The sequence below is a fragment of the Nipponia nippon genome, unplaced genomic scaffold (genome assembly GCF_047370975.1).
Source record: "Nipponia nippon isolate SJK-2023a ecotype South Korea unplaced genomic scaffold, ASM4737097v1 scaffold_2, whole genome shotgun sequence".
Lineage (NCBI taxonomy): Eukaryota > Metazoa > Chordata > Aves > Pelecaniformes > Threskiornithidae > Nipponia > Nipponia nippon.
The window spans coordinates 50,068,414-50,091,067 of record NW_028262336.1 but is presented as its reverse complement, the minus strand read 5'-3'; the positions used below and the strand labels follow the sequence as shown (position 1 = coordinate 50,091,067).

Sequence of the window (22,654 nt, the reverse complement as noted above, 5' to 3'; positions counted from 1 at the left end):
TTCTAAATATAGATCTTGTTGAGTTTTCACTGGGAAAAGAAGAAAAGTTATTGAAAATAGTACTTTCAAATGTTACAGTGTTTCAGATGTGGTAAATCTGTGAACAGGGTTCTATAGAGAGACATGTCAGGTTAGACAGATGCAACTGAACTTTATCACCAAATAAAGATCTTCTTCAAACTGTGGCACAGAAGGATTTTATAGCACTGTACTGAGAATGGGTCTTATTCCTCCATACAGCAAGTCAGATCAAGGGCTGGCTCACATTTTCTTTCACAGCAAGTAGGTGAAAGGCAGTTTTGAGAGAGCTGGCAGAAGGGGTTTGGAGTGCTAAAAGGAAGCATAAGGGGAAGGCTGGCAAATGTCAGTGATGTTCTGGAGTCTGGGAAAGCCAGTCAGGCCATGGGAATTTGGAATTTTTGGGGTGTTAACATGTTGGGTGATGGACAGAGAAGATTTAGGTGAGGATAAGTGGGATGTCAGAATGCTGTAAAGACTTCAGAAGGCCTGCCGAGACGCAGGAGGAGGAAACCATCTCTCTCTCCCCCACCCTATTTTTAGCTATTCCCTTGCTCTTGTGACCCCTTCCTTCTTTCTCAGTCCCCTGGTATACAAGATTCATCAGTACCACCAAAACAGCAGGGGAAACAGAGGTCTGGGTAAGCAGGAGGTGAGGATTCAGGCTATATATGCTACTGTCAAGAGCTTTCTGTTCTATACAATTGTATGTGTTAAGCAGCAAATGTCCTTTTTTGCTTTTCTAACAAAGCTAAATGTTATGTTATGTCATTGCCACTAGATTGCCAAGGCTACTGATACAGAATATTTGCTCATGGAAATAATTTAACTTCGCCTTTCCTACCAAGAGAGAAACCTTGCCCCTTTGTTAGCACTGGAGAATCCACTGGCAAAAGCTCTGCTGCGATTGTATCCATGGGTATAATGACAGAATTTATGGAGATCTGTGAAGGTTCCAACATAGCTACTCAAGAGGAATATAGGAACAAGATAGATAAAGGGGCAGAGCATGGATATTTTATTCTTTTATTTCTTGAAGAACGCAGGAGATCTCTGTTACTGTGAATTTCGTCTTGGCAAAAAATGTCCTGAGTTTTTTGTTCATTTCTTTTTCATCACATACGTACCTTATTTTTCTTTTCCTTTGGGAGATGGTTCTTTAAAGATGATCAGGAAACAGGAAACAAGCTTATAGGACTTGCAGAGGGAAAAATTAAAAATTTGAAGATTTTTTTAAAAGATTTAAAGATTTTAAAGAAGATTTTAAAATACAGAGTCATCTTTTGATATAAATAATACATGAACCCTGCACAATGATTTGATGAAAATGGACCTTGAACACAAGGCAACAAGTATACACACATACAGAGCTTTAACCTTCTTCTAAATCATAAAGTTCCTCAACTAGTGCATTATTATGTATTTTATTTATGATTAATTTTATTCATTGATAGGCTTCATAGAATATTAGAGGAGAGCTTCATGAGTAATTTGAAGTCAGGATACAAGACAGGATCAGAAAACAAACCCGTGTAGTACTTTTAGGATCTGTTATTATTACACCATTATGTTGAAACAAAACTACTGAGAAATGTATAATGTTTTCAAATTATTTCAGAAAGAAATATGCACCGACATTGTACTTCTTCAATATTTATTCCTCTCTGCTTAGCCTCATAATAGAAGTGAATATTAATGTGTGGATGGTTTGAAGCAGGTTTGTATACATATACTTTTTTTTTTTTATAACTCTCTTATTTGTTTGTTTTTCTGGTAAAGGCTCCATATTTTTTAGCATGTTAAAGTATCAAAAGTCTTTGCAAGACCTCATAGAAACGCTTTTTGGACCTCTATGACCAATGCTTTCAGCTTTTGCAAAGTCAAACTTACGTATATACACTTGAAAGTTTCTAGTTCCTTCTAATCTTGGAGGAAACCTTTAGAGTGTGAAGCAAATGTACTCAGTTTTACAACTGCCAAGCCGTGTGGGAATAGCTGCTGTATTTTTAAGTCTGTTTTAATAATTTCTTTTTGATTGGATATTAATTTTTTTTAAACAATCCATGCCTCATAGCAATTGTGATATCACATTCAACGCTTAAGTAGGTCTACTTTAAAACAGGAATGTTCTCTACATATATTTCATCCTTACAAGTCAATGACCCTTTCACTAAGCAGGTTAGCAGTCCAACTGGCAGTCTCAGCGGGCCCATGGCAGTTCCTACTTTACATAACTTGGGAATGCAAGCACCACAGCAGTCAGTGCTAGTATACTGACCTCGCACTCTCCTTCCTTCCACTTCATGAGAAGTCTGTACCTGATCACGTGGGATGAAATAATTTATTTTTAATAAGAATGAAGCTAATAAACACAAGCCACTGTAATTTCTCTCTGGAGTAAGAATAAAGTAAAACACAGTGTATCTAATCCTGAACATAAGTAATGAAGCTATCATTGAAATCCGCCTGGAATAATCAAAAAGAACCAAATATTAGTGATGTAGCTTTCATTTGGTTTGATTTGTATACGAATATAGGCCACATGAAGAAACATTCTGAAGGTGGAGTGACTTATGGTGGATTAGGGGTACCAAGTCTTGTCATGTTTAATGTAATTTTTATTTCTTGGTATTTGTTATGCCGGTGTTAGTGAAACTTGATTTGCATGCCTGTCTTTACTTAGTGAAGAAAATATTTTTCACATCAGTTTTGAATAAAACACACACCTTTTACAGCTGTCTCAAATGATAACACTATGGTGAGGTTGATTTGGCATTCTTCAGAATATTTATGGAAAAATATTTTTCCACTCCTTGCCAAATCCTTAGTTAGCATTTCAATAATAAGTCTAAATACTTATCAACTGGAAAGAATACATAGGTAGGTAAAAAGTATTTTCTGTTGTTTGTTTTTTTTTTCCCAAAAAATATTGCAAAAAGGTTTAAAGAAGCTGCCATAGAGGACTTTTTTGAATATCAAAGCAAATCACTTAATTTGAATTTAGTGTATCTCTATCATTTTTGTTGGTGAGTATAGTAAAGTTGTAGGGATACTTAATAATTTCAGATTCAGATTCTCATTTTTATTTCTGCTCTACTTTGTTAATCTTTTTGTATTTTTGTCTGGTGTTATATGAAGATTCTATCCCCATTTCTTAAATAACTAGCAGCATTTGTAGCAATTATACTGTGGGAACAGGAAGGGGAAGGGAAGTTTTGACTCAGTAATAGATGGGCTCTCTTTCAGTCCTGGTTTGTTTTTAGAGTATACTTCAGATCTCTGCCTTTCAGCGGGCTTGGGTTTTTTATCAAGAGGTAGTTGATAATTAATGGTCCACGTGCAGATCTTGTCCTGACATGGAATATTCACTCAGATGTGGAAGCAAGGAAGTCTTCTCGGGCTCACTGCATAACCACAGCCAGAGAAACAACAAGACAGCTCCTAAAAGCTTCTCTTAGTGAGTTTTACCCAAAGTTGATGGAAAGTCTATGTAATCTGAACACATCATCTTGCTTTTGAAGTAGCAGTAGTACAATAATGTTAGGAGAAGGAGCATCACAGACATCACAGCAATCTACCCTGTGACTTTCAAAATAGACTAGGGGCTGTCTGCTTTCAGGGAGACTTTCCTTTAGTTTGACTTGGCACCCTGGATTTCTATGCTGTCAGAACACAGGAACATAACGACGTGACAAAGGCTATACTGGGTCAGGCCAAATCTGACAGAGATATCTGACATTCTGCCTCTGACTACAGCCAAAAGCAAATGCCTGTGGTTGTGAAAGTATGATATGAAAGACGGCAGTCTCAGATCGTGGTCTCTTTTCTTCTCTTGTTTGCTTCTCTTTCCTTATCTTTTGCCAGTCAAAAATGTCCATGCAGAATGGTTTTCTTTTGGAAAATGTGATTTGACAGAATTGAGACACGGCATGGTGATGTGTTGATTTAGTAGAAGATTAGAGTGGAGAATAAGCAGACAGGCTTGCAGGCTAAGCTGGAGCCCTATGGCTGCCCAAACTTAGAAACAAGATGCATAAAAGACAAGCTAAAACTTTCTAAATTAGCCTGAAGCAGAATGCATAAGCTTTAGTCTTGCAAAAGAAACTGAAATCTTTGATCTCTTATCTTGAAATAGGCTATTTTTAAAGGGATAGAAAATGGTTTCCTGGACAGTTTTGGTCTTTTGCCTCTGATATCTGAATGGATGATATATATTGATCTGCTCTTTCCACCTGTTTGGCACTGATATGTTTCTTTCTCCAATAGTGCAGTCCCCAGAGCTTGTGTTCTGTGAAGTAACAGCAAGCCTGTTTGTATACAGACTTACAAAGAAATATATAATTCCAAGATTAGTCTGCTGTCTTGACATTATTTATTTGTGCAAGCGGTAACACAGAAGATGTTGAAAACTGGTGGTTGACTAACTGGAGGAATCAGAGGTAAAAGCCCTGGTACTAGAGGTGAGATGCAGTTTTCAAGGATGAAGATGATGAGCTAATGTTCCTTTGGAGCTCAGGCGGGCAGAAAGGAAAAAAAAACAGTGGAAAAGAATTAAAATAAGAGGTATTGTAGAAACTGGAAGTTCCGTAAACACTTTTAAAAGCTTTGAAACAAGAAAGGAATTAAACAAGCATATGATTGTTTTCCTAGAAAAAGTTGAGAAATTACCTAAACTAAATCTTTGTGCAAAAATTAAAATGTTTCATGATTCACTGGGAAGTCCAAATTGAAGGACCCCAGTCTAAACTCTTAGGACAAAACAAAGGGAATCAGATCGCTTCCTATTAAGTAAATGTCTTCCTTCAACTTGGAGCTTCCTAACAGAGATAAGCTGCAACAGAAACTTAAGGAACTGAGACCCCATCTTGAGAAGGAATCAAACGTGGAACAAAGCTGGCTGGACAACAAGATTTTAATACATGACAGTTCTTGAGGGTTTAGAATTTTTTTTTCTCCATGAGAACCCATTGCTGGGTCAGTCAAGGTCAATTTATCATTTACTACAGAAGAAAAAATGAAAAAAGGTGTTTTAACTTACCCAATCTTCAAAACACTTCCATAATGGACATAAATGCTAGTACTTACAATCCAAGAGAAGTGTTGACGTACGAACACAAATGCATGACTGTATGATGACATCATGATGTATGATGATGTATGAAAAACCTCTAAGTGATGAAGCATTATATTATTGTGAAACCCATAAGAAACTCCTGGCAGTGACAAAATCTAGAATAATAGTAGCATTATGGAAAATGAGATTTATAAACGATCTTAAGAAATCACCTAGTCTGACCCTTTCCTCCATAACAATACCTACAGTACCTACAAAAATACTTTCAGTAGATCATTTTCGCTACTGTTATGTGGCAGAAAATTCATGCTCAGGACCAGCCACATATCCTGGATGGTACCTTTTTAGATATGAGAATCCTAAAAGGTACTTTGTAAGCTGTATGGGAAAACTGCAGCATTATGAGGTGACATATACACATAAGTTTGGTAACCTGTCATAACTACAAGTATAACGAAATGATTGCTTACTGCAGTTGAAACATAGCCATCAAAGCTCAGACTGGAAAGATAGTGACAAGTTTTCCAGGTTTCTCAGCACCAAAAGACATTTTCTCTTGCTCGATTAAAGGCAGTTTAAGAGAAAATCTGTTAGAGAAGAATCTACATCACTATGGAGATAAGTAGGGGGCTAGGAACAGTCTAGGCCATTGATGTGAAAATGTCCTGATAACAAAGCATATGGTGAACAGTTAAGTTTATATAACTTGCAGTTTGAAAATTCTTTCTTTTTTCTCCATTGATCATGCATTGTATAAGGTGCCACTTGTTAGATGATGATTAGAGCTGAGAAAGGTGTGTTATGATGCACATTAGGAGAAATTTATGAAAGCTGTTTGGCTTAGCATCTTCCCTCAGAATAAATGTAAGAAGCTTTTTTACAGAATAAAGTAGGTGAAGCGGCAGGAGCTGTACCTGCTGACAAAGAAAAGTGGAGATAAGCGATCAAAAAGATTTCAACAGCAGCTGAATAGTACATCATAGAGCTTTGGATCTGAAAGAGAAGCAGCACCTGAAATATTCAGTATTCAGAAAATATCCAGAGGTAACATTAGAAACAATCACAGAAATTGGAAGCCATAGAGCAGAGTACGGAAGCAATGGGGATTTGGAAGACAGCTGGGAGGGAGGTGACTGGAGCTGTGTAGAAGTTGGGAACATTGAAGGCAATTTGGGAGCAGTGGGTGGCCAACACCATGAAGAACATGCAAAGTTACTGCGTGGTAGGAACAACTATACGGATCTTATGGCAAAACTTTATGCTTTCTCAGTTTATGTCTCATTTATCAACTTTGTATGTTTTTATACTTGCAGGATAGAACAAGCTTTGGAAGAACCAGATCAGCATTTGAAGACAATAGAATCACAGGTCTTAAAATGCAGAGATAATATGTTTGGACAGATGTGACTGTAATGCTGTCAGCTTCTTCTATTCCATATCAAGGCCTCCAGTATTTGCTGTTTATTCTTCAGGCCAAAGCCCTTGGAGACAAGTGATTAGAGACAAATATTAGCTTTCTTTTTTTTTAAGGGAGATTCTGAGAAAGTCTTGAAACCATGACCCAAATGTACACTAACAGTTAAAAATACACACAGCAAATAAAAATAGCCTGCAACTGTTTATTTTAAATCTCAGATTTTTCGTGATCAACTCTTTGGAGACCAGAGCCATGATTTGCTAACATTTGACAATTAAATGCTCTAACTGAGGGCAGAAATTGGTCAACAGAGTCTTTTGCAAGTTATGACTGTGAAAGGAAGGAATGAAATAGCTTGATATTCAGATTGTATTTCCAGAGACCCAACAGGGATTTTGTCAGTTCTTTTAAAAGGCTGTTTGGTTTTTTTTTTTTCCCCAACAGACATTCCCCCATAAAGATATTTTGTAATTTGGAAGGAAAAAAATAGTGAGAAGTCATTGTGATACAAAAACTACAAAAGCTCTGGGTTACTTTGAGTGACTTTTTTTCAGGGTGTAATAATTTTTAGTGTGGGAACTGTAAGGAGAGTCCTGGAGTGAGATATACGGTAAGACTTGCAAAACTGTGCACTGCAATGAAACCCAGATGGGAGAAAATTTTTCAGTTTTATGTAAATCAGAGTCTCTTGGTAGTCCAGTTTCTGTTTCTGATATTTTAAAGTCTCTTATTTTTCCTTTGCTCTCATACCTTTGGTGGAAGGGCTTTCTGTTGCAGGAGCAGAATTACATATGCTTTCTCAGGTCCAGCTGACTAGTAATTGTTGCAGTCTTTGTCCTGGCTAAACTGACCAATACTTACTGATATCTAGTTACCAGGAAACAGCATTTTCTTGTTCTTTGCTGATTATTACAGCCTACATCAGGCAAGACTGTTTCTGCCCACAATGCGATGATAAAAAGAAGAAAGCAATTTCCCGTTGAAAGTTTTACTTTCTGCCATTAGGCAGGTAGTTCCCTTATTGTTCTCATATAATTAAAAGAGAAAGAGGGGAAATAGTGGTTCTTCTTTTTCTCTAGAAAAGTGCAAAGCTTCAAGTGGTGATGACACAAACTTTTGAATTCTGGTCCCCTATTTTAGTCTATCACAACCAAAGGAAAGATAATTGTGCTTTGCATGTCTATCAGCACCATTTCTTTTGTATGTCAGCTTCCACAACTAGTTTTAATGCCTGCAGTTTCTATATTGTAGCTACAGGATAAACACTAATTAACTGTTGGGCACAAAAGTCTTAAGTGGGCTGAAAAGAATTGTCTGGGTATCCCGCTAAGCCAGCAAATAGAGGCATATATAGTAAACTGCATGTGAGGACAAGAGTTTTAACTAGGTACCTTGGGGAAAAAAAGAGAGCAGGTCAAGACATTCACCAAGTGAGCTAGTTCATTGTAGGGTTCAGTGCTGCTGAATGTATATAACAAAAAATTCTTGGCAGCCCAAGTTGTTTTTTTGTCTTCTGCAGACCATTTCAAAAGTTCTGGTGTTGTTTTGAGTCTACAGTGAAGTACAGTTTTCCTTTATTTCGTTATTTTGAAATTAAATTACCCTTTTCTGTCTAGCACTGCTTTTAGTTCTGATAATCCTGAGGTCATATCAGCAACTTTTCTTATTCACAGATTTGAAACCTGCAGTCTTAAAGGAAGCTGAGACCTCCTGTCACAGAAGCTAAAGATTTTAGAATAACCAATATTAAAAATCGCAGGGAAATCAGGACAGCTGGCAAAACTCAGAGTTGCAAGTAACTCAACAAAATGTAGCCTACAAAATTAGCTGTTGAAGAAGATGTATGAACTGGAAGAAACAAAAGCTTGACTTTCAGATGCTATTATGAGCCTACAATGCTGACAGTAAAAACCATTTATTTTTAATTACATAAGGAGAAAATACAAAAAGGGCAAAAGGGGGAGTGGGCCATATAAACAGGCTTCATATGTTGAGGTTTTGGCAATGTGTCCAACACCGAAATAGATTCTGAAGTTACGCTGCGGTAAGTCGCAATACTTACTGTTCCTGTTCTTGTCCATAAGCTGTGTCCCCTGTTCATATTGCCTCTGCAATGATGCAGTACTTAGCAAGAAGTACCCGTGATTTGTGGAAATATCTGGCTGGATGGCTTAGGCCACGGAGAATGGTACCGTGAGCAATCCAAACTATTAAACCCTAACTCCCTAACCCAAACCGTTTATTACTCAGCTGCTGGCTAAAACAGTCAGGACATATATTTGTTTCTTTTGGATTTTTTTTTTTTTTGATGGAGAAAGTTCCTTACTGGAAAAAAGTACAATTTCTTTGCAGAAATTCCATTTCATCAAAACTCCTGTACTGCTTTGAAAAATTACTTTGATGGGACTTCTTGGCCAGCTCTAAAACTGTCTGTAGAGATGAACTGGGATTTATCTGGTCATGAATAATTCCACTGACAAAGCATTATCAAACATATGTTCAAGACCTTGCTTCTCAAAGCAAAGGTTTGCTTAAGGCAGGAAAACTGCACTTATCCAATGCAATTTATTTATTTTTATACATACGAGCTAAAATTATATTTGCTGAAAGCGAAGGTCTTTTTGTTCAGTTTTCTGACAGTAGTTTGTACGTGACCCTATTTCTAAGCAACAATCGAGAAAAACAGACATGTTAATGGAAAATGAATGGTGTATATAGAGAATCGGCTGCAGGTTATTCAAGGACAGCTGTGGTAGCTGAAACTAGATATCTGTCTACCTAAACGTATACCTAGCTATCGCTGTATTTGGCGATTGCTTTTTTAGGTGAGTGTCGCCTGAACCACACATGCCCACCTGCACAGGTAGCCAAACCCCTGGTAAGCTCTTCCGTTTGTCCCTCTCTCCAGGCACGAAAGGGAAGCGGGGGCAGAGCTCTGCCCGCCTGAGGCACAGCCCGGCCTCACCCTGCTTCAGGGGCAGGAGGGCAGCCCGCTGCCGGGGAAGGGGCACGGGCCGCACCGGGGCTCGGGCAGGAGCGGGGAGAGGGCGGCCCGGCGTTGCCCGCCGCCCGGCCCGGCTCTGCCCGCCTCCCGGCCCGGCCGAGCACCGCCCCTGCGGTACCGCCCGCCCCGGCCCCGCTAACGCCCGCCGCGCTCCTGGCGGCGGGGCGGGGGCGGGCCCGAGGCCCCGCTTATTTGCCCCCCGCGCCGCGCTCCCTGCGCCCTCGCTCGCCCCCGTCCCCGCCATGCCGAACATCGTGCTCTTCAGCGGCAGCTCCCACCACGACCTCTCCCAGCGGGTGGCGGACCGGCTGGGGCTGGAGCTGGGCAAGGTGGTCACCAAGAAGTTCAGCAACCAGGAGACCAGGTGTGCGGGGCGGGGCGGGGCGGGCAGCGGCAGCCGTCGGCGGGGACCCGCGCTCCCCCCCCCGCCAGCCCGGGCCCCCTTCCCCGGCAAGCCCTCGCCGGGGGCGGCCGCAGGGGTGCGGCGTGGTTGGGCGCGTCCTGCCCGGTGCCCCAGCGCGCCCTCCCGGCTGGCGGCAGCGCCGGCAGCGCGGCGGAGCTGTCCCGGCTCGCTCGGGCTGACCCGGCTCGGGAGCGCTGCCGTCGGCGGCTCTGGCGCCGGGGGGGAGAGAGGTGGCACGGCCCCCGGGCAGGTGAAGAGCATCCTCCTGTGGGGTGGGGACGGTGTTGCGGCAGGCAGCCTGTCTGCAACGTGAGGTTCATCCCGCTGTTGGCAGATAGTTAGTTAAACCATCAGCTTTATCTTTGTAAAGATAAAATCTTGATTTTATGAACGACAGCATCTTAGGCAGTTTCGTAAGTAGGTCTGTGTGTGAGTGGGTGTAAGAACCGCATGGTGATGATGGCTTAGATACTTGAAAAAGAGTCTGGGTTAAATCACACCTCGGGATTTGCTGCGACTGGTCTTTATTTTGTATGAGCAGCCCGTTGTGCGTGTGGTGGACTATTCCAGCTGCTGTATGGCTCCCCTCCTTAGCCCAAGACTGTTGGTCCCGCATGAGGGTGGTACAGTTGTTATGACAGCCTTGGCTTACTACTGAAAGTGCAGGTGCATTAGGTTCCTGGCCAGCCAAATGCAGAAAGTGACTCTGATAACAGTGCAAAGAAATCATGTGTGAAACCGTGAGGATGGCTTGCTCGCCTTGGCTCTCTGAGAATGTGCTTGCCAGTGCTTTTTCTACCAGTTACTGCCTCTCTTTACTAGTTTGTCATCTTAGCTTTCTGACCCACCTATTTTATTTACTTATTTTTAATGAAGAATTGTAAATTGAGGTGACAGCTGTACATTCATCCCATGAGCTGGTAAGACTGTGCAACTGCTTGTCTATATAGGTGTGTGAGACTAGGCTGCCAGCTGATTCTGAAACGCAAGCCCCCTGACTGTAAGTAGCTGGCTAGTCTCTGAGGTTATTGTATGTTTATTTTTATCTGTTCTTGTTCTGAATCTCCCGAACAAGCGTGTTTTCATTGCTTCCTTTGAAAGATTAACATGGTGTATTTTAAAATTGCTCTCACAAAGCTTGTCCTTCTATTCTGTCTACGTTTTTACATTCTCAGTTTAATTGCTCTTGTTCTAGTTATGCTCACTGGCATTACTATAAACCCGCTTCCATTGGTGTTTATGCAACCCAGTGTTTGCACACTCTAACTCTTCTATTCATTCCTGATTAAATGAAGGTTTAAATCTTCTCTCAAGTCTTTCCAGCCCCATACTCACTTTATTGCTCTTTGATCTCTTTTCTGCATGATAAAACTTAATTTGTGTATTTGGTTGCATGACCTTCTTGCTAACTTATGTCTAATTTTTTTTTAATGTTTGTTCTCCAGAGACACGTATCTTTAGTTCTGCTGTTTGCTATGTTTTAAGCAGAGATTAATTGATTTAGATTTCATCCAAGGTAGAAATTTATCTCCAAAGTTTGCATATTTATTTTATGAGGTAAGTTAATTAAATTCTAGGCTTCAGGATACAATAATCTCTAGTCTATCATTCCACCTCTTTTTACAGGTGTGCAATATTGGCTTCTGCCATTAAACAAGTAAGTAGTGATGACTGCAGCATGTGAGTGGTTTGGCTAATCTAGTAGTGCCAGTTTATTTTCTTAGGCAAGTAGGGATGTAGTGTGGTATAGATATGAGGAACGTATCTAATCTAAACATTATTTCTGGTTTCTTCTGTTGCAACACTGCAAGGCTGACACTGCCTTTATTTTTCTTTTTTTTTTTTTTTTTTTCCATGAACGTAAAATGTCTGAACACTTTAAATCCTTAAGTGTTTGGTTTTGTTTTCTTTTTTTACAACTTCATACTTTTCAGATTCTAAAATGAAGTTCCTGTTTCCCCTACAGCAAATACAGTTGTACCCTCTCTGTAATGTTTGAAGTGGGTAATCTTTTCAATATCCTTAGCAACTTATTTCAGGATGTTGGCCTACTGGTTTTGTAGACCGATGTTCTTAATAAAAAAATCAAGACTAGTAATAAAAGAATTCCTCAACAGTGTATTTCAAATTAAACTACAGATAAAGTTGATAAGATACTTATGCTGCAGTGGTCCTTTCCTGAGGCATCTGGATTTTCAGTCTGTCTGTATAGCAAAGTTTCTTCGTGTGTGTATGTAAGCAAAAATTTATTTCTTCCTATATAAAGATAATCCAGCACAGTCTTTTTTTTCTTATTTTTGTTGCATTTTTAAATTTATAAACAAGTGTATTGGCATTACGAAATACATTTGCAGTATTGCAGAATACTAGAACCTGATAAAATGCTCAAAGAACCTTAAACCTTCCCAATGGCACTCGGGCAAACCCCTGTGCAAACAGATAAGCCTGGGCCTGAGGGTCAACAAACTCTTGCTTTGTCAAATCTGTTAAGTTAGCAAGTTGCAAAGAAGATTCACCTTTTGTTTAAAAACTCTGTTTTGCCGTTTGCTGCATTCTCTTAAATGTAAATGTAAAGTCTGTGTAAATTGACAAACGTGTGCAGCTCCAGGCTTAAATCCTTTTCAAAGGGTCCTAGCTGGAAGCCCTTTACTTGAGAACTGCAGTTAGGCTGGCTTACTGAATAGAGTGGAAGGAAGAGTCATTAAATATTTTGCATTATATTTCAACTCAAAGAGGCTTTAGGTCTCAGTCCCAATCCTTAGCAGATATAAGTGGGTTTCAGGAACTAAAGTTGTATCCCGAGGTTAGCCAGGGATAGGACCACTGCTGACAAGCACTGTGGGCTAAATGGGCAGGTACCTTCCCAACTCCAGAACATTTAAAATGAGAAAGGCTTCTCTTTTTAATTTATACTGAGACTAGCTTATCTAGCAATATCCCAGTTCCCTTCTGATTTAGGCATTCATTGTTCTCGCAGATCTGTAACTGAGAAAAGTAACGTCTGTGCTAGAGGGAGGGAAATGGCTGGTAGACTCCACCACCATCCCGTTTTTTTCCTCCTTCCATCTAAACTGTATGGAAATGCTTTCGTTTAGCTGACTACCAAAGTCAAGTAATCCTAACTAAGGCAGCGAGAGAGCTCCTCAGTAATATCTGGTTGTGGAAGGTAACTCTGTTTAGTATTCAAAGCTTGCGTGTCAATTAAGTGCCAGCCACAGTGTCATGGCAGGAGCTTGGGTGGCACCACCTTCTCACTTATCTGGCAAAATGTTAGGGCTGCAGTGGGGGCTCAGTCAGTTTATCTTCTTCAAACCCCACAAGCAACCGTCATCAGCAAAGCTGGGCAGGCTGGAGAAAGAAGAAAGGAATAGAAGTCCTTTAACAGGCATGGCTGTTGTAGCCTCAGCATCATGAAACAGTTTGACAGACATGTAACAGAAGCATGCAGATATTAAATGCTCTGAAGTTTTTCATAAAATTGTCTTCAAATACACTGAGATGGCATTTAATTATAGTTACCTGCACTGGGATTTAATTGTGTGTCATTTTTGGTGAGTCAACTGATAAAAAATTATCATTGAATGTACATTGCTTCTTAAATAAATATATTTTCTTGCAATATATGGTATGTTTGCTTCTCTAAAGACTATTTATTTTAACTCTGTCCTTGAAGTACTTGTTATTCTCAAAATGAAGAAACTGGAGTCACAGGTGGCATCCTCTTACACACATCTCTCCCAGTGGAAGTAGTTAGTGCTCCCACCATGAGCTTCCTTGCTTCTTCCTGTCAGATTCACTGGCTGAAGTGAGTCCTCTTGCAGATCTTCTCAACAGATCCATGAGGAAGGGAATTGAAGTCCTGCCTGGCACATGTGAATTTGGAGGCTGACTACCCGCAGCCTTATTTAGTTGCTGAAGTTGGGTTGTTTCAGAAATGTTGACTTAAGTGTATGCTGTTCAGCTTTTACAGAGGAAAATATGGGTTGACTACAAAGGGACATTGTCCGCTCTATGGGAAAAGCTGTGTTGTTGATATGAGGGCCATTTGTTTGTAAGTAAATAAATAAAACTGGTATCTTGGACTGAAATTTAATCTTGGAAGATAGGAAAAAATAGCTGATGTTTCCTTGGAGAATTCTTACAAGGATGGATGCGAGTCTCTATTTCACACCAAGTGGGGTAATGAGAACAGTCTGTTCTATGAAGTAAATAATTGAAAAAATCAGGAACAAACCTGGAAACTTTGATATCAGTGCTATATATCAGGAATGCACAGTTCGGCACATTTCCCTCCCGTCTCCCCTTCAGCATCCTCCAACTCTTCTACTGCCATTGTTTCAGATGAGACAGGACCTCGCTCCATCTCCTGTACCCTGGTTCCTTTGGGTTCAGCTGCTGTGGGGGCCGTGAGCTGTATCACCCTCACTGGAGTAGATGGTTACAGTGTTTGCAGAGCCCTAATGGTGAAGTAAGCAAGCTCAGGTGATAAGCTGGTGTTAAATCAGCTGAAGGAGGTAGGGATTGGGGATGTGCTGGGTTGTGAACTGTCTCTTCATACCACCCAGCTGCTGAGTGAGTGATTTGCAACCAGGGTTGTTGTGCTCTGCCTGAGGCAGTGGAGACAGCTGTTTCTCTCGCTCCCTGCTCACTTACACTGTTGTGTGCAAGGGGAGGCTGGAGAAACAGATTTTACCAGCTTGGTTGAATAAGATAAAAATTGTTTCCAGATTGCACGTTGTGCATGTTTTGCTTATACAGGGAATTGAAGATGCAGCAAATATGGCCATTTATTACATTGTTCATTGCTCTGAATCAGAAAAGGCCCAAAAATGCTTTGAAGCTTTTGGTTTGAGCCTTCCACTTTATTGACCTTGATATATACTGTGCACTTTTTATCTCTAAGTAGATGCTAAATGCTTGAAATTTAAAAACAAAAAATGACCCATGTGAATAATGGCTGATGATCCCATGTGTCCTTAGCTGCAGAGTTTGGTCCTCAGCCTTTGAAGACTCTCTGCATGTGCTCAGGCTTTGTTAGACCTTTGTTTCCCAATTTCTGAGTGTTCCTTTTGGACTGCATGTAGCTCAACCCAGAGCTGCTCAAGTGAAGGTGTTTTCCTCTTACGGTGGCAGGCTGCATGCCAGAGTGGAGGGTAAGAAGATATTTCCCAACTTGTGGTGCTTATCACGCCGGTGCCCACCATTAGGATCGGGCAGTTGTCAATGAAGATCTAGTTGGGGGTTGGTCTCAGAGCTGTTAATCAAAGTGGAAGAGCCTAGAGTTGAGGGGAGACCATGGGTGCCACGAGATAGGGGTTATCTATAGACTTAAAACCAGCTCTGGCATTTTTATCGTTTCTTTGTTGCTTTGGGCTTTGCTGGTACCCACTTTGTTATATAACATCACAGCAGTTGAAATATTTGCCCAGTAAGTTGGAAGTCTTGCGTTAAAAGACTTCTTTACTCTGCAGAATGCATTCCCAAGGGTAAGAGGTCAAACACACCTCTCTACTTAGTGCTTTCCATTTGCTGGGTTTCAGTGAATTGCAAATTCAGCATGTGGATTTTTTTGATCGCTTTTGAGATATTGATTCTTTTTGCACACTTTTGAGGACTTTAGACCTTAAATTTTGGCCTCTTCTCTGGTTATTAAAAGTGCCTGCAGTACATGTCTGCTTTATTGGCACCCAAATTGCTTGAGAAATCTTACTACTTGTAAGCATGGCTAGAGACATAATCTGTTGTAATTATTTAGAAAGGTACTTAGAGCACTTTTAAGTGCATGATTTGAACAGGATCCTAGTTACGGATTTACATTATTTACCATTTTAGTCTCGCTCTGCATACTTATTCCCCTGCTTTCCCACAACTGTTGTTTTCTTTTTTTTTTTAGTTAGGATGTACGCATTTAAAATTTCCGTCGCTGTAAGTTCTGTTGGGAGTGTACTATAAATCTAGCTCAGAAGGAGCTCAGCCTGCTGTTACTCCCGATTTTTAATTGTGCTTAATGGATGCTTCAGCCATTGAAATGTGTTTGCAACGTAAGTGGGTTTTGAGCCTTATCCTTAATTCACGGTAATTAGTCTGTCCAAGTTTCTGCTTATTAAACTGAACTCTCAAATCAGCCTTTGCAAGATGAAGGCAGATACCAACACTCAAACTTGGTTTTCATCATGTCCTGTCTTATGTGTGTCTTTCCCAGCTAGAGCCTTGTGCTTGTGGATTTCAAGCAACTGGTTCAAATAAAGTTAATTACTTTTGTGGGCTATTAATTTCTGTAATTTTTACTTCAAAACACGATTGTGTGGTGTCAGGGCTTTTAATGTACAGGTTCTGTTGACTCCTCTTGAACGAGAAGTTTATTTAAACTGAGTGTTACCAAATAGCTGAATTTGATTAAATTGCATAAAACAAACAGAGCTTGTAATCTTGAGGCAAGAGCTTGTTCTTGTGCCCTTCCTCTGTGTCATCACTATGTGAAATTGTTTAAATAACCCCCAAACTGTTAATTAGGTCATGATATAGATGGCCTGAGTGGAATTTAGTAGTAATGTTAATAAGATAACTGTCACGAAGTTTGACTGCTGTTAGCTTAGTGTTCTCTAATAGACACTTGAGGTACAATACTTCAGATATCTGATACTGTAGTTTATAGTCTCTTATCATTTGCCTGTTTATAGCTGAAGGGGAAAGAAAAAAAAAAAAGGCAAGCCCAAACAAAAACCCCCAAACCACCACCCCCGCCCAAAAAACCCCAACATGGTTAGTACAGGCTATGTCTGATGGAATACTTGCAACATAATGACTGGTTATCTTTTACCGTGTGGCTCTGTGGAGGTAAAATAGGCAGCTGTGTGTCTGTTGGTTGAGTCTACGCAATATCTCTCAATATCAGTCTTTGAGAAGGTAGGCCATAAGAGATACTGATCTGTTGCACAGCTGTCTCCAGTTGTTTAGGAAAAGATCTTTGTGCAATAATTTCATTATGCTATTCTCTGGCACTTTTAGCTGGGTTACTCCTGAGTGCTATGCAAGTATTAATTTAAGCTTGATTTATTTTAGGCTGCACATAACTTCTGTGTCCACTAGAAAAGTTATTTCTATATACATATACACGTATATTCATATTTCTGTGTGCCAAATAACTATGTCACTCTGGCCTGAAAAGCATAACTAAAAATTTTTCAAATGCACCAAGAGTGAAAGTAGTAGCATTTTCAATTTCTCAGATGAAAAAGTTATTGCTAGCCCAAGGTCATTGAAAAGATAGTAGTTAATGGCAATGGAAGAAGCATCACTTCAGGTCCGTTGTATTACCCAGATCTATATTTATCTCAAAGTATATTCCCTGACCTTCTGAAACCTGTTATTTCTTAGTGGTGTGCTCAGAAATGAGTGTTTTTTTTAAAGAAGCAAAACAACTCCGAGTGTTATAATTCAGTGTTCTTTGTGTATATAATGAACATTAAGATCATGTAGTTTTGTCATTCAGCAAAGTTTTTTCCTATTATGTAACGTGTCTATGAAACTAGTGGTTACTTTTAAGCTAGTGGGTAGATGCTTTACTCAGAGCTGGATTTGTGTCTTCAGAAGCAATGACAGGTTTCTCTATTTATTTATTTGGTTTGGTTTATTCTTCTGGGAAGTGGAACTCTGATTTTCCAACACCAGAACTGTTTTTTGTAGGGCTTCTAATTAAGCCTGACCAGTTCTTCCAATTATGGAACATGCTTAGTGTCTTGCTGAAATTAAGTTATGTTGACCAAACTTTTTCTGCTCCAAAAAGGAAAATAAACTAAGTAAGTATTTTGATCAAAACAGTTTTCTCTGAACAGCCCTATTCCATTGATCAAAAACTTGGACAGGGAAGTAAGTTTTATGAACAAAAAATTGTGTCTTTGTGCCATGACAAAAGCTTCCAAAAGGTTTCCTGGGTTAACACTGACATATCTGTAGATGACACTGTCCCTGACCACCTCTGTCCCTCCAGAGATCTGGGTGTTTGCTAGATGGTTTGCTTTCTTTTGGCCTTAAGAAATCCTGCTAGTGGCATTCTTAGGCAAAAAATGTATTCAGTAAAGGAGAAAAATTAACACAGGATCTTTTTATAGCTTGTTTGGGACTGCAGAGGAGTCAAATAGGGGAGCTGAGGGCATGGACTCAACTATCTTGATGGTAATAAATCAAATGTTTGCATATCATTAAGATGTTTTTAAGCAGTAAATTCCTTTCTGTGTTTTGTAGCTACAGAAAGCTAATGAGTCTTACACAGCACCCTGAAAGCTGATAAACGAAAGTTGTTCGGACTGTGTTTGACTAGAACAATCCTCAGCGTTGAAGGACCCATCAGAGAAATTATTCTACCCACATCTGGGCCATTCAGATGGTTTCCAGCTAGAAGCTTTTGCTTATTTGTGTCTTGGGTAAAGATGCAACCTTTTAAATAAGGTTGTAGCGGGGTGGGTGTCAGTCTCTTCTTCCAAGTAACAAGCAATAGGACAAGAGGAAACGGCCTCAAGTTGCACCAGGGCAGGTTTAGGTTGGATATTAGGAAAAATTTCTTCACTGAAAGGGTAGCCAGGCACAGGAACAGGCTGCCCAGGGGAGTGGTTGAGTCCCCGTCCCTGGAGGCATTTAAAAGATGTGTAGATGTGGTACTTAGGGACGTGGTTTAGTGGTGGACTTGGCAGTGCTTGGTTAGCGGTTGGATTGATGATCTTAAAGGTCTTTTCCAACCTAAACAATTCTATGATTAAATACTACCTGCATCAAAATACTTCCTTAAAAAGGGCAATTATTTTTCTATGATAATTAAGATGTTACTAAATTCAAGAAACTACTGCATTTTAGAAGAGAGAAGCATCAAACCACACCCCAAAACCAGAAGTCTGGTTAAAATTTACACCATGATGTCCAAGTATTAAAAAAAAAAAAAAAAAAAAAAAATCTTAGAGAAAAGCTAAGAGGGCTGCTCATCAACAGCTCACCATGACTCAACAACTCTCACGTTGTGTCAGTTGTTCTATTTGCTCTAACTGTGCTTACATACTTCGGCTCCTTATGATAGTATCTAGGAGTTGTTTTAATTTTCCTGTTTATTTATAAGCTTTATTTAATTTTTGAATTCTGTGGTGTGAGCAGTGATCAGTGCCAGAATTTGCCTTGAAATCTGTGGAAGAATAAAATAAATCAGTTGAATGTGGATTCTTTTTCAATTCTCGACCCAAGCAAGAGAAATCTACTGTTGAACCACACTAATGTTTCACACCTGTTACTCCAAAACTTCCACATAAAAACAGCAAACTAACCTTAATTTTTCCCTGAATCTATGCACAATGTACAAGAAACATAAAAGACTTCCTAAATAATGAGGCAATCAGACCTTTCAAACCAATGCTCTACTAAGTTAGTTTTAGTTATTAAATGCTTAAAATAGCTTGGGACCTTATTTCTTGGCCACCTGGGCACACTGCCAGCTCATATTCAGCTGGCTGTCAACCAACACCCCCAGGTCCTTTTCTGCTAGGCAGCTCTCCAGCCACTCCTCCCCAAGCCTGTAGCATTGCATGGGGTTGTTGTGACCCAAGTGCAGGACCTCGTACTTGGCCTTGTTGAACCTCATACAGTTGGCTTTGCTCCATCAATCCAGCCTGTCCAGATCCCTCTGTAGGGCCTTCCTACCCTCCAGCAGATCAACATTCCTGACCAACTTGGTGTCACCTGCAAACTTACTGAGGGTGCACTCGATCCCCTTGTCCAGCTCATTGATAAAGATATTGAACAGAACTGGCCCCAATACCGAGCCCTGGGGAACACCACTTCTGACCAGCTACTGACTGGATTTAACTCCATTCACCACAACTCTTTGGGCCCAGACATCCAGCCAGTTTCTTTCCCAGTAAAGTGTACACCCGTCTAAGCCGTGAGCAGCCCGTTTCTCCGGGAGAATGCTGTGGGAAACAGTGTCAAAGGCTTTACTAAAGTCTAGGCAGACAATGTCCACAGCCTTTCCCTCATCCACTAAGCTGGTAACCTTGTCAGGGAAGGAGATTAGGTTAGCCAAGCAGGACCTGCCTTTCATAAACCCATGCTGACTGGGCCTGATCTCCTGGTTGTCCTGTACGTGCCATGTGATGGCACTCGGGATGATCTGCTCCATGACCTTCCCCAGCACTGAGGTCAGGCTGACAGGTCTGTAGTTCTCCAGATCCTCCTTCCAGCTCTTCTTGTAAATGGGTGTCACATTTGCTAACCTCCAGTCAACTGGGACCTGCCCGGTTAGCCAGGACTGCTGGCAGATGATGGAAAGTGTCTTGGTGAGCACCTCCGCCAGCTCCCTCAGTACCCTTGGGTAGATCCCATCTGGCCCCACAGACTTGTGTGTGTCTAAGTGGTGTAGCAGGTCGCTAACCGTTTCCCCTTGCATTATGGGGGCTTCATTCTGCTCCCTGTCCCTGTCTTCCATCTCAGGGGGCTGGGTACCAGGAGAACAACTGGTCTGACTATTAAAGACTGAGGCAAAGAAGGCATTAAGTGCCTCAGCCTTTTCCTTGTCCTTTGTCACTATGTTTCCCCCTGCATCCAATAAAAGGTGGAGATTCTCCTTAGCCCTCCTAATGCTCTACACTTGGCTCTGTTGTTTCTGTACTTATCATCTAGGTTATTCTTTAAATGGTCATGTCCTTGGGAGATGGCAAGGACACAGAATATACCAACTAAACAAAAAAAATCAGTATCTAATAACATTCTGAGCTGCATCAGTGCTACAGCTATAATTACATGTTGGTTGGTGCTGACCTTATGAAGACCATATTTAGGCTGAAGTAAATTTTAGACTGGCTTGTACTAAAATAGACTTTGTATCAAGGGAACAGTTATCCAAATTGCTGTAAAGAAGTCTTACTCTAAGTGGGGATAAACCTGTGAAAGTTTGTTAAAACAAAACTTTTTTCTATTCTTTAATAATACTTTGCCAGTAATTCAAATGTTTAAATGGTCATCTCCTGCTCTTTCAGTGTAGAGATTGGTGAAAGTGTGAGAGGAGAAGATGTGTATATCATCCAGAGTGGCTGTGGAGAAATAAATGACAACTTAATGGAACTGCTCATCATGATCAATGCTTGCAAGATTGCATCATCCTCCAGAGTGACTGCTGTAATTCCATGTTTTCCATACGCCAGGCAAGATAAGAAAGACAAGGTAGGTAAGAACTGTAATTTCGGAAGGCTTTTTTTCAGCTTGTTCACTTGAAATTTTTGGAGATGAAACATATTTTCATAAACATTTAAGTGATTTAAAAGATTTGCAGGGGGGTTTTTTAATCCTTTTTTGGTAAAATGTTGAATTATATCATCTATAGGTGAATGAAGTGAGACAATAAATCTTCGCTTGAGTTTTGATAAATTGAGGTGCCTTCAGTTTGAAAAAGTAGGTACATCCTACGTGGGTGGTATATTGCAGAGTACTGTGCTAGCAAACCTCACCTTATGGGACTGTTTTTCCTGCTTTTTCTAGCTGCCTTTTTTTTTTTTTTTTTTTACCTCTATACATGAAGAGAGTACACCCTTTTAAACATTTTAATTGCATGGAATTAAATCATAAATCTGAAGTGCTGTAACCATTATGTAGGTGGGTTTTACCCTGTATGGTTAAACAGAGAGCCAAATGGAAGGAACTGATTAAATCTGCAATGCATAACAGTAACTAATAAAAACATTATTTTATGCTGCAAGGCAGATTAAAAAAAAAGTTTTTACATCTGTAATAATTATTTTTATTGATGCAGATCAAAAATTGTATGGAAACCCCATAAATACTCTTCTGATCTTAGTGCCCTGTTCCTGAATTTAGCTTGCCATAATTGACGAATGTACCAGTTCAGCCAAGTTGATAACACAGTAACAAACTCTCTGTGGCAAGTGAGTTTGATTTTAAAAAATACAGAACTAAAATTTCCTATCTCTACTATACATACAAAAAACCTCTAATATATTATGTGAATGTTACTTTTACCTAAACTCACTTGAAAAGAACTAACGAATAAATGTGAACTTGGCTTTTAAGATTGGATTGTGATGATGGTCTTTTTGGAAAATTGCCCCTCTCCAATACTTCTCATAAGTGGACTGCCCCCTCCCTTTCACTTTGGGCACCAAGCAAACCATCCTGAAAGCCTTCTGTTGTTCTTTACATTCTTTTATATAAAACATAACTAGACTGAGAAGTAATGCAGAAGCTAAAAATAATAGCAGATATTACAAAATATGTAAATGCTCAGCCTGTGATGTCTGAGAACAAAACTAAATACAGAGAAGTTATTTTCTAGTATACTTACTCTTTAAGTGCAGGCTTTCTAACACCGTACTAATATTATCAAGACCCACTTGTTATACTTCCAAAAACGGAATTCAGGAGTTAGATAGTAGCTCCCTATTCTTTACCTACATCTTTTGGAACTTCATTTTTGCTGTGTTTTTTTATTGAATAATGCTGTCCCTCGATCAGGAGAGCTGAAATAAATACTTCTTTTTATTGAAAGAGCTTGAAAGGGAAGCAGTAAACATTTTGTTGAAAGGGAAGGAAAGCATCTCACTATATTTTGGGTTCGAAATTCATTCTGGAGGATTCTGCTGGACCATCCTGTAGGTTCTTGGTGTGGGAAAAGGATGAGTTTTCCATGCATCTAGGTTATGCCTTGTCAAGGGTACCCAAAGTCCACGTGGTAGACTTCCAAGAGAC

The 22,654-nt window shown here is 40.1% G+C and overlaps 1 protein-coding gene across 4 annotated transcripts in view; it reads left to right on the top strand.

The window, feature by feature from the left end:
• Positions 1-9,650: 9,650 nt before the first annotated feature.
• Positions 9,651-22,654, top strand: part of PRPS2 (phosphoribosyl pyrophosphate synthetase 2) — a 42,347-nt gene continuing 29,343 nt past the window's right edge. For all 4 annotated transcript variants that reach the window (XR_015704781.1, XM_087757810.1, XM_087757811.1 and 1 more), the window contains exons 1-2: positions 9,651-9,877; positions 20,932-21,115. Coding sequence is in view for 3 of the 4 variants with exons in the window: in XM_087757810.1 (XP_087613936.1) it covers positions 9,756-9,877; positions 20,932-21,115 (306 nt within the window). In the remaining variant the exon portion in view is untranslated. The remainder of the gene's footprint in view (positions 9,878-20,931; positions 21,116-22,654) is intronic.